Source organism: Nelusetta ayraudi, unplaced genomic scaffold (genome assembly GCF_046127955.1).
Source record: "Nelusetta ayraudi isolate G7.1 ecotype Tasmania unplaced genomic scaffold, CSIRO-AGI_Nayr_v1 ptg000125l, whole genome shotgun sequence".
In the NCBI taxonomy this organism is placed as follows: domain Eukaryota; kingdom Metazoa; phylum Chordata; class Actinopteri; order Tetraodontiformes; family Monacanthidae; genus Nelusetta; species Nelusetta ayraudi.
In genome coordinates this window covers 885,001-896,971 of record NW_027466175.1, presented here as the reverse complement: position 1 = coordinate 896,971, position 11,971 = coordinate 885,001, and the positions used below count along the sequence as shown (strand labels likewise).

Genomic DNA, 11,971 nt, shown 5'->3' with positions numbered 1-11,971 from the left:
GTCCACTTGCACTACCCAACCCTGCCCACTCCCCTGCATCTGCAACCCGACCTGGTTATGCAAATGAGGGCGGAACCGACGTGGCAAACAACCAATGGAGTTGAGAGGCTGGGTTGAGCAGCCCGCCCATTGAGCAGTTCTGACCAATCAAACGACGCGGTGGGCGGCCGCTGCGGCGCTAGCAAGTTTAGCCGATCTCCGGAGTTATAGTTGGGGTGCGGCGCGTTCGGTTCTGCACGTCGTACATTAGGAACGAACCATTCCACTTTGATCGGCGTCCTTCCCTGGAAGCTTATTTAGCTCCCATTTTAACCGAAACCCGATATCTTTGCCCTTTAACAGACGTTGTGTGACGTCACAGTTGATTGCAGTGTCGCCAGAGCCTATTTTGAACGCCTTTTTTGGCCAATCGGGCTCGCCACCCCTACAGTGAGAAGTGGTTGAACTCGGCTTACTTGTGTACAGTGTTGCCATGAGCGGAGTGGAGCTGTGCACGTACCAAGGATGCAGCGGGAAAGAAGGCGGACGATGATGGACGCTCAATAATTTACGCTGCGAGAGTTTGCGACTCCCAGCAAGCTTCAAATTCCTCAACACGGGCACTTTCTACTCCCAGGAAACACGCCTATAGATCCAAACATAAGCTATATTAGTTATTTAAATATACAAAAATTATGATAGGGGTCGGCTTAGCGAAAGAGCATCTGCTCAAGTACATATAGTTAAATAAAAAACACAACCCTGTTATAAATGTGTAATTGGTACACAGTGTTCTAACCCTGTCCCGGGACAGGCTCATCTCCACGACCCTGTGTGTTCGGGCGGCACCCTGCAGAGGGCAGTGCCCATGGATCAATGGATGGATGGGTGACCCCGGTGTAAACATAAACAATTCCGTGTATTGGTTTAAATTTGTTAGATTCTATGTCAGGATAACTATACGATTATTTTAGACATATATTTCAAAATAAAATAAAAATAATAATAAAATAAAACATGACGCTCTCTCTGTTTCCGGATGGTCAAGTAATAATATGCAGACACGAGGGGGTGGGGGGTGAATTATTACGACGATAGTATCGAGAGGTAAAATTTGGCTGTGAAAGCCCCTTAAAGATTAGCCGCGGCTAGGATACACATAACCCCGTGACACCAGAGGAGGAAAATCAGGATAATGCCTCGTTACGTAACCTCATAGACAAGTCAACGTTGCCACTAGAGGGCGTCAGTGACTCCCTTGATATGCCGTTTGTATTTCTCTGAAGTGAGCACAGAACGGTTCAGCGTAAACACAAAACTGACCTCATAATCCCTGTGTATAAAGGAAATATTGTCAAGCCTTTACATTTTTATTATTTTTTTCCCGATAAATCAATTTTTATAGAAAGTTTTATTTTCTTATTTTATTTTATCTTTTTTTTTTTTTTTTTTTTTTTTTTTTTTTACTATTGACTTCCAGTACTTTCTGGACTCGCTATGGACACATACCTAACGATTTTTCAATTTACGGTGTATGTTATGTAGTCAGACCTCACAGTGTAACACAATATGATATAGTGTAGTATAATAATAATAATAATAATAATAATAATAATAATAATAATAATAATAATAATAATAATAATAATAATAATAATAATGAAGCAAGGAAGGGAAACTGATTCAAACTCTTTCAGCATAATCCCTTGAGGAAATGTGACAATAGCTATATTAATAATCTATGAATACTGGGTACACCTTTATATACATATAGCTACGTATTGACCTTTGTATTTTTTTTTCTTCCAGAGATTAATTTTAAAGACCATAAACACTGTATTTAACACGAGGGAGACTCTTGGCTTTTCAAGTAAACGTGTGCTGTCTCTTTAAGAATCTTAAGGTCTCGGTCGTGTGACTGCGTTCGGCCATATCCGTCTTCAGCCAGCCGGTGGTGTCCATCAAAAACCGTGCACACTTCAAGCCACACCAGGAGACCTCCTACTTTTTGTAGGGTAGGCTTGAAATTCGTTCCAAATTCTTGAATTGAATATCAGACTAAAGAAGACTGAGCAAAGATGCGGTCTCCCTAAATAATGAATGTTTTTTTCTGCGCTTGTGATTGACGTCAGCTAAATGTAGCTGTCCCGGTGTTAGCCAGCAGCGACACCGAAGCTAACCAACGTTATTTGTTCATTTCGAAGAGTGGGACGTGGTTGTCTTGACAGTGTCACTTCTTAAATCGATTCTAAGCGTGTTGAAACATGTAAACGCTGCATGCACACGTTCATGTGAGACACGAGAGGTTTCATTTGGAACCCCGACACTTCTTTGTTTACAAATAAAGCCTTAGCATAATAGTGCAAGGCAGCTCGCTTGCGTTCACATTTTCTTATTTGTCAGCAAACAATGAAAGTGAGTTGCATCATACGGGCCATTATAGTTGCATATTTCCAGGTCCGAATGCTAGTTGTAGCTAAAAACTACGGCTTTGATGTGTATTTCCTTTCTAGAATGATGTCATAGCGCAAGAGCACATGCTGCTTGTGACAATGATCTCCACTCACGATCGACCAGAGGACTGGCGCCTGAAACGCCGTTGTCACATTGACCTCCTTTAAAATGTGTTCTTTGCATGTCCCCGGTTTTACACACATTGATTGCATTCATATGTTGGTTGTTGCAGAAATGTTTCATTAGAGTTCGTTTGCCCGCTGTCTTCCAAGGTCTAGTTCAGGTCCAGTCTGAAAGCACCTGTTCGCTGGATGGTCAGCCATGGACGACGAAGACAGCCAAGACGAGCTGATCAACCGCAGCACTTCCCACTGCAAGGGGAAAAGATCTGCAGCGTGGGCCATATCAGGTAGGGAATTGTCCTTCATCTAATGACTTAATTTGGGTAGAGAATGAGCTCCTTTAATGGCATTATGTCCAGGGCACTGATCGATCCCTATACTTTTTGTATATATTGTTTGCCCATTGCTGCATTTCATCCCAGATGACTCTGATGACGCTGAGGAGGAGTCTGAGGAGGGAGAGTCTGACAGCGGTGAGGAAGACGAGGAGTATGGCGATGAGGAGGAGGAAGAAAATGGTAGGAGTGCATCTGATTTAAGTTATGTCACAGGTTGCATTCTTGCTGAGCGTTATTTGGCTGGGATTTGATGTGTTTAAGGATGACACTGGTATCTTTTTTTTTAATATTGCTTAATGTAAACCTCAAGTCTCGTGGTTTTGTTGTAGTTTCTCCAACTTGCCATATTGACTTGAAATGGTAAAAAACATATTTCCAATGGCGGCTTACTTTTAAAGTGGTCTTTTTTTTCTCTCAAAATATCTAGTGTGTTAATATATTCACCATACATCTCAACTGCATTACAGGTGAGGATGAAGAGGAGGACGAGAAGGCTGGGGAAGGGGCATGTGGGGGAACATCTGCAGACCTCGCAGCAATGAGCTCAGATGAGGACGAAGACAAATGTCCCATCTGCCTGAACTCATTCAACAGCCAGCCAATTGCAACGCCGGAGAACTGCGAGCACTACTTCTGTCTTGACTGTATCCTAGAATGGGCCAAGGTTGGTTGGAACAAAATCCTTCTTGTCCAGCGTGAAAGGCCTTGATAAGAGAGCATGTTGTTCACTGCAATGTTTGTGTTCCAGTGCAGGCTGAATTTTTGTCTCTCTTCCTTTTCTAGAATGCAAACTCGTGTCCTGTAGATCGGCTCACCTTCAATAACATTCACCTGAGGATCTGTTATGGCGGTAAAGTGAAGAAAGTGGTGAGTCTGATCCCTTTCCAGTAGCCTAAGGCATTGTTCACATGCATGTGGATATCATACCCGTAAACATAGTTTCTGCAACGTAGACAGGTTTGAGGTCCCTAACAACAAGGGTTTTTGTGCCAGACGATGCGGCCGAAGAAAGGCGGTTATGTGCAGCTTGCAGTCAGTGTCGGCGTTTCCTGCCTGGTTTGAATGTGGCCTTGGTGCTGTCTTCATTTGACAGACCGACCTGACGTTGCCTGAAGTTCTGCATTTGTGGTTGCATGCAAACAAGATTATTTTTAAAATTCATGCATCAGTGTATGTGTGCGCATTGTTTTTTTCACTGGCGGTCCAAATATTTCTTTTTTTCTTTGTTTAAAATGCCCTTGTACACGTGGACAAGGTCTATAATTCAGTTTTACCACTTACACATCGTCTGTGCTGTCCACACTGACTTGTTTGTGTGTCTTTCTCTCACGGCCTCATTCAGATCACAGTACAAAAGCCTGTGAAAGAAGGGCAAGAGGAAGCAGTAGATTTGAACCTGGAGCAGACCAACTGTGAGGTGTGTGGGGCCAGCGACCGTGAGGATCGCCTCCTGCTGTGCGATGGCTGTGATGCTGGGTAAGGTCATGGTTTCTGTATTAAATCTCCATTTCTGCTGCGTTGACAGGAAGATTCAACCTATTGTGTCCATTCCTCCACATCTGCCCTGCTGTTCTTGCAGTGATTAGCACTGTCAGCTCACAGCAACAAGGTCATGGGTTCGAGTCATGGACCACACAGGGGTTCCTTTACAGGAGAAGCAATAATGCATAGATGGATGTTAATGAATAGATGGTTGGATATTATGTGTCCTTATCTGGGCTGGAACCTGTTGTGGGCGTGTCCTCTTCCACTTGTCTTCACAGAGGAGGCTGAATCCAATAAAGCAATTATAACAGTAGCGTAAAGCACTTTTACATGATGCATATTTTGTGTTTTGTTTCGCAGGTATCACATGGAGTGTCTCACACCGCCTTTAGACGCTGTTCCTGTGGAAGAATGGTTCTGCCCCGAGTGCCAAGCCAACAACCGTCACTCAAGTAAGGTTGATTCTCATTGACATCCCTGACTTGGTCTGAATGTAAAGGTGCTCTCTATTTTTATTTCTGTTATGGCGCAGCTCGTGAAAGATGAAGGAATTAACATAACTTGAAGTGTTGATAGTCAAAACCATGTTTTTAGGTTCAACTGCCAAAAGCTTAAATTCTACCTACACACACGTGCACAGTGTGGGCCTGCTGCCTGGCTTATACATAGTCCAGGTCCTTCTGATTGCAGCACAACAATGAACAGCTGCAGGCAACTGTGCCAATCAGGCAGAGGTTGCAGGATGGAGTTGGAAGAAGTCAGTTCACAGCGATTTGACTGTAGAGGGGGAATACAGGCATAGTAATCACAGCGCAGGAGCCACACAAACAAATCTATAGAGAGGGGAGAGAGTGGAGACCTGAACAGCTTCAGGCTGTGCCTGTTTTTAAAGTGGTCTGTTGAATTTCTCTGTGTGTTACCGCTTTAATACCACAATAACAAATGGTAAATGCCATGTTGTTGTAATTATAAATATTCTCATAGTCGGGCAATAGAGCTCAACAAAATATTTCCCCTGTCTGTCTTCTAATTTCAATCTTCATCCAGGTGATTTGGCTGAAGACCTCAGTGAGTCAGAGAGTCTTCCTTCTACTGCTCGCCATGCCTCCAGGCGCGCTCAGACTGCCGGTCCCACCAGAGCTATCGCCCGAACCCAGCAGAGTGAGAGGGTCCGGGCTAATGTCAACCGACATCGCATCACACAGGCACGCTCGTCCCAGGTTTGGCATGAGGCGTGACGCTTTGTCTTGGCCTTTTTCACCTTTCTAACTGCCACTGCACAACTCACATGACAAGACCTGGGAGTTTGTTATTGGACTGATTTAAAACAACAGCCAACATGTTTGAGTTAAGAGTGTTTGTCTAAAGGCTCCTACAGACTGTTGTCACAGGAGTTGGAGCCTTTTGTCGTCATTAACAGAAAGTTGTGGTGCATTTTGTGTTTTCAGTTGATGATGAATGTTGCCTGTGTTTTGAGCAGTAATGTGCTGAGTGAATTTGTGGTCCAACAGCAGCGTTGAAGTTCAACGTGACATTTTTCTTGACAGCCAAATAACAATATTTGTTGTGTCTGTTTATTTTGTTTTTGTTTGTTTATTCCCTCTGTGTTGCATAACAACATCTAAATTCAAGAGTCGTTCATTAGATTGTGTTTGAAAAAGAAGCCGTACGTAAAATATCAGCATGTACAATCCTAATAATTGTGTGTTTAAAATGACCTTCAACTCAACCCTGTCTTCACCAGTTGGCACCAACTTATCTGATTGAGTCGTCGTGGCTTGATGAAACCATCAATGCTGTGGTGGCTGGCCTCAACACTGCTGTGTACATACGGGACTTCACACCTCGAGCCCCAGCGAGGACCAGTAAGTTGCAAATGCAAAACAAAAACATTCACTTAGCCTTAGTTTATCTGATTATATTAACTGTTGGGTGGAGCAACGAGAAAGTTGTTGTTCTAACCAGTTCTGTAACATCCTTGTTTTCGTTCTACTTATTTATTTTTTGCAGGAAAACGAAGAAAGGTCAGAAGGAAAAAGACAACTTCTGCTGCAGGCAAAAAAGGGAAAGCAGCGGGTAAAGGAACCAAAGGGAGGAAACGTAAAGTCAGAAGGACATCCAGGAGAAAGCAGGTGGGTCTATAGTATAGTAGAGTATATTATAGTATGGTATAGTATGGTAAGTGAAGTGTTTGTAAACAGCTAATCGTTCTGTCCGTCTCTACATATGAACATTTCTCTGCTTAAAACAAGCTGCATCTTCTGCATCTTTGTCCACCAGGTGATGAAGAAAGTGGCCACTCCTCGAAGCCGCATTGCTGGTCATCTTGGGATGGCAAAGGACAAAAAGGGCTCTTCACTGCCGACAGTTTACCGGCCGTCAGAGCACACGCTTAGCGGCATGCGTGCCGACATTGGCGCAGCGTCGCTCTCTATTTACGGAGATCCGTTCGACCTCGATCCATTTACCAACCAGTAAGAAGCGGCGTTTTGTGCATTTCATGTGTTGTTGATGGATGCACCAAGCATTTCATTTAAAACGTTGTAAATGGATCTAACTCTCTTATACGCTATTGTTCTGACCAGGGAGGAAGAGGAGCAACCGGCCCGAGTTCCGTCACTGCTAGAGGCCAAGAGACGAGGCATCTCTCAGTCGGCCCTCCGCTCTCACCAGCCTGTAGCTCGACCATTCACTGCAAGCCTCTCGCGGTAGGTCCGCCCCTCGCATCCTGGGGACGTGGTTCCTTTATGGAAACATTTGATATGGAAGATTATATTTCCGTCCTTATCTCATGGCTGCATTGTTTTTCCAGGAGGGCCGGGGATGCCCATCACTCAGCGGGTGTCGTGGAAGCGGCTCCTGTGCCTGATTTGCTGGGCAGCATCCTGTCAGGACAGAGCATGCTGTTGATGGACAGCTCTGACGTCATCATCAATCGAGATGGTTCCCTTAAAGCTTCAAACCCGCGTAAGTCTTTTTGCCATAAGTTTCAAATCCACAGTGTTCAGTTAAAGATGTTCACGGTTTACTGTTTAACTGTCAAACAATACTGCTAATGTTAAACTGATTTTCCGGGAAGAGAGGTTCTTTGTCAGTGGTGCTTCTGTGCTGTTCCTTTTGGCAAAGAGGATTGGATTTTGGTTTGTCAATCTGGATTTAGAATTTTTAAACAAGGGGAAAAATACAGTAAAGAAATGAAGCTTTGACCAGAGACTGGAAGTCATCAGTTTTGATCTGTCGTGCTGGTTGTGCATGTACATTGGCAGAACAATCATGGTGTTTTTCATCAGAAAATATAAATAAAAATGGACATCCACTGGTTAATTTTCTAAATGCATTTATGTTCTCTCCTGTGTGTCTTCTGCGTCGCAGTCGTGCCGTCTTCATTAGCGCCGAGCATCAGCAGCACCACTGCCTTGCCAGACGCAGGCACCGAGGTCACCCCCGAGATGTCGCCGAACCAGGGAGACGGCTTTCCGTCCCCCCACCCCCACCCCCACCACCACCACCACCACCACCACAGCGAAGGCTCCTCCAGCAGCAGGCCTCTCCCACACAACTCACCCAACATGTCGTCATCGGGCAGTCCGCTTCTCTCGTCTCCCCAAGTTCATCCGAGGCTGCAGCCGCCCGGTCCCGTCAGACCCGCCTTCCATCCCAGTCACAGACGGGCCAGTGATCCCCAGTTGCCCTCCTCCTCCAGGTCCTCGACCCTCCATCAGGAGTCCAGCTCCAGAAACAAGGGAACAGCGTCGCCTTCGCTACTTAAAAAAGCACCCGTGAAGGAGATGTGGGAGGACGTGTCGGTGCTTCCCAGAATACCGAAAATAAAGAGGGACAGTGTTGGACTCACAAATGGCGCTGCGCATCGAAACAGTAGTAGTAGCAACCCTGCCACCAACAGCCGTGGTTATGGCATCCCAGGGACGGGAATGAACAGCTTCTCTGGAGACAAAGGGAGGCAGCAAAGTGTGGATCAACACAAGGGTCGGAATGAGGGTCAGGCCAGGAGACCGAGGCCTGATACAGTTGCCTCGTCATCATCCTCATCATCATCATCATCGTCGTCTGCCTTCTCCAACTCCTTTTCCTCATCCTCCTCGTCCGCTGCTAGCGGGCAGTATCAGTCTTCATCGTCGTCGTCGTCATCGTCCTCGGCAGCAGCAGCAGCAGCAGTGAGCTTCCGTATCAACTCTAGCGGGAACTCCTGGCATTCAAGGCGGCTGAACGCTGGGCCTCCCTCTTCCAGCAGCAGCCGCAGCACCGTGCCGGACGTGGAGAAAGACCGAGAAGAGGCGGCGCGGAAGAGGCAGCTCCGCAGGGACAAGCAGATGCTCCTGGCGTCGCGCACGCTGGGCGGGAACAGGGAGGAAGACAGTAACAGCATGTACGACCCCTTCAACCCCACCCTCTCAGAGTCGTGCAGCTCGGACGAGGAGGCCGAGAGCACCAGCTTGGACAACAGCTCGCAGTGCACCACGCAGGATGAGGAGGCCTCCAGTCTGGTGAAAGAGGAGCTGGAAGCGCACAACAGCGACGACCGGTTTTGTGTCGCCAATGAAACACACAACCGGAAGATCATCAAGGAGGAGCCGAGTGGCGCTGGTGCTCAGAGAGCTGCATCACCGGTCAGCTCTCCACCAGAACACGCAACGGTTACAAGAGAGTCGGGACAGGACGACTCTGGCACTGATAAACAAACATTATGGAGCATTAAAGTGAAGATGGAGCCCAGCTCACACAGCACACTGGAAAGAAAAGTGATTACTGCCAATGCCCAAACAGGAGAAGCCAAAGTAAACGTCGACTGCGGCCTGGTGAAGGATGAGAGAAAGACTGGAGGGGAACAGAACGGCAGTCACAACGCTCCCAGCGCTGCCCCCGTCGTCTGCAAAACCGAGCCCTCCGCCTCCACCCCGGTACCCACCAAGAAGAAGTGCAAGACGGAGACGAAGCGCGACTCCAAGTCCCCGCTGAAAGATCTCCGCCGGGGGCAGGAGGCGCCGCAGGAGTCGAGCAGCTCAGAGAGCGACAGGAGGAGGAGAAAAGAGCCTCGCTCGGCCTCGGACCAGGGCCGCCAGCCGAAGGAGAACAAGGACGAGCAGCCGAGCTCCAAGCGGCACAGGAGGAGGGTCCGCTCGTCCTCAGGCAGCTCGCACTCGGACTCCTCTGACGGGGAGCACAGGAGGAAGCAGCGAGCCCGATCACCCTCACGCTCCAGAGAAAGAAGGCGATCGAGGTACTTTTGGTTATAAAATGAGTTGAAATGAGAATGAGAATCAGAAGGTCTCCACTGTCATTGTACAACGTCAAGTATAACAAAATATATAAAAAAAAAAAAAGTGTGATCCTTGACCGTATTATTCAGTCATCATAATAAATAGATAAATTGTAAATGTGAAATCAGAAGCAACACAAGTAAACTCGCTTCTACTAATGTAGGCAAACAACCCCAGCATGTTGCCTTGATAATGTCAATTGAATTAAAAATGTACGCGTGTAGAGTTTGGGGGAAAAAAACACCACCGGTAAAACCACACTCATGCTGAAACACACAGCTTCAAAAACATGAACCTGACCTGAAAATGAAAGCGGGGAAATCACACAAATTGATCCAAACTTAGCTTTTGTCGTCAGTCATTATTATCCTATTATCCATTTTACAGCACAATGATGAACATTAAGCTTGACTGTGAAGGCGCCAGGCATTAATGTGACCTGCTGATGAACTTCCACAGTCACCGTCTCTCTTTCCTGTCGTTTCTGCTTCCAGGTCTGCTTCCAGCTCCGGCAGCAGAGAGCGCTCACGCAGGAAAAAGCCTAATGACAGCAGGAAAGAGCGTCGTGACGGCAGAGACAGCGACTCCGGGAGAAAAAAGGCTCCGAGGGACAAGAGACGCAGCCGAGCTCACTCCAGATCTCCATCAAGATCACGCTCCAGGTCCAGGTCCAGGTCCAGGTCCCGATCAAGAGACCGCAGGCATGGCCGGTCGGCGTCCAGATCCCGGTCGCGTTCGAGAGAAAGAAATAAAGAGCGGTCGCGGGCGCAGCAGACGCCGGCCTCCTCCAGAAATAAGGAGGAATCAAAGTCAAAGAACAGGAGGAGACACCGGTCCAGGTCCAGCTCCAGGGAGAGAAGAAAAGAAGAAAGGTCCTCCAAGAATACCCAGAAACCTTCGGCCTCTCGTGTTAAGGACTCGAAAGACACAAAAGAGTCGCAGGCCGTGAAGAAAGAGAAGGAAGCGGTTCAACGCTCCCACAGAGAGGAGAAAGTGGCTGCAGCGAAAACACAGGAGACGTCCGTCCATGCGAGCAATTTAAAGAGCAGGAAGGACAGGAGGGACGGCGGGGCTGCCACGGCAGCCAGGGACAAAGAGAAGAAGGCCGTAAAAGACATCAAGAAGGAGAAAGAACCGTGCCTTGATATGTTTGAAGGCTTTGCTCTCCTCAAACCGGTCAAGGAGGAAGAAGAGGAAACTGATATTCACCCTCCGGAGGTGAAAAGAGAGATCGACGTGGAGGGAAGCAAAGACCAACCCATCAAGGCCGAACCTCACCAAAGTCGCCTTTTCAAATCCGAGTCGCTCTCCTCTGAAGTCTGCCGCCTTCCCTCGGCGCTCTCGTCCCCTCCGCCCTCGTCCCCTCCGCCCTCCGCGGCGCCCTCGTCCCCTCCGCCCACCGCAGAGTTCGGCTCCCAGACGACACCGGCAGCCGCCGTCAAGCAGGAAGTCCTGCAGCCCTCGGACTCGGACGACGACGACTTCAACGTCGACGTGATGCTCGACAGCCTGGACTACGAGCGCAAGTCGGAGCCCAAAGCAGCGCCCGTCAAGCAGGAGAAGGAAGAGGAGGAGGAGGAAGAGGAGGTGGCGCCGGTGGCGCCGGTGGCGGCGGCTGAGGTGGGAGAAGCGACGGCGGCACTGGGCGTCAAATCCAAGAACCAGGTGAAGAGAGTCACCTGGAATATACAGGAACCTGAGGGGCCCCAACCTGAGAAATCCTCCAGCAGTGAGTGTTGCCTTTGTGCCGCCACCACACACACACACACACACACACACACACACACACACACACACACACACACACACACACACACGCACGCGCACGCGTGTTCTTCCTTTGTTTGGAATTTTGTTTGAAAAGCTGTTGTCTTTGGCAGAGTTGGCCCTCTACAAATTGAAGCTGAAGCAGGAAGGAGTTCGCAGACCCGCCGCAACATCGAGCCTGGTAAGAGAGTGAGAGGAGCAGTTTAACACGTGTAATGTCATTGAGGGACCAGATGAGGGCAGCATTTATCCAAAGGTAGACGAGCAGCGCTCAGTCACATGACTGAAACTGAAACTGATACTAAGCATTTCTCAGATAATCGAAACCAGAGATGGCAAATTCTTTGACCTTGCGTGGACAGACATCAGACTCAGCCGCAGCTTCCAGCTAAGGCTGCGTTCAAAGACGCAGATGTGCATCAACTGTACAAGGGGCATGGCAACAATTGGAGAAGTTGCCTGTGGGTGTCTTTTTTTTAGTTACTGGAAAATTTATTTTTGGATGGACGGAAGTCTTTTTGTTTCTTTTTTTCCCCACAACAATTTT

The 11,971-nt window shown here is 47.8% G+C and overlaps 1 protein-coding gene across 1 annotated transcript in view; it reads left to right on the top strand.

The window, feature by feature from the left end:
- Window positions 1-2,705: 2,705 nt before the first annotated feature.
- Window positions 2,706-11,971, top strand: part of phrf1 (PHD and ring finger domains 1) — a 10,337-nt gene continuing 1,071 nt past the window's right edge. The window contains exons 1-16 of the mRNA XM_076050221.1: window positions 2,706-2,842; window positions 2,978-3,079; window positions 3,361-3,557; window positions 3,677-3,760; window positions 4,236-4,369; window positions 4,739-4,830; window positions 5,426-5,598; window positions 6,123-6,243; window positions 6,389-6,510; window positions 6,659-6,852; window positions 6,964-7,086; window positions 7,191-7,345; window positions 7,751-7,856; window positions 7,965-9,617; window positions 10,152-11,386; window positions 11,538-11,605. Of these exons, the coding sequence (XP_075906336.1) occupies window positions 2,755-2,842; window positions 2,978-3,079; window positions 3,361-3,557; window positions 3,677-3,760; window positions 4,236-4,369; window positions 4,739-4,830; window positions 5,426-5,598; window positions 6,123-6,243; window positions 6,389-6,510; window positions 6,659-6,852; window positions 6,964-7,086; window positions 7,191-7,345; window positions 7,751-7,856; window positions 7,965-9,617; window positions 10,152-11,386; window positions 11,538-11,605 (4,647 nt within the window). The 5' untranslated portion in view covers window positions 2,706-2,754. The remainder of the gene's footprint in view (window positions 2,843-2,977; window positions 3,080-3,360; window positions 3,558-3,676; window positions 3,761-4,235; window positions 4,370-4,738; window positions 4,831-5,425; window positions 5,599-6,122; window positions 6,244-6,388; window positions 6,511-6,658; window positions 6,853-6,963; window positions 7,087-7,190; window positions 7,346-7,750; window positions 7,857-7,964; window positions 9,618-10,151; window positions 11,387-11,537; window positions 11,606-11,971) is intronic.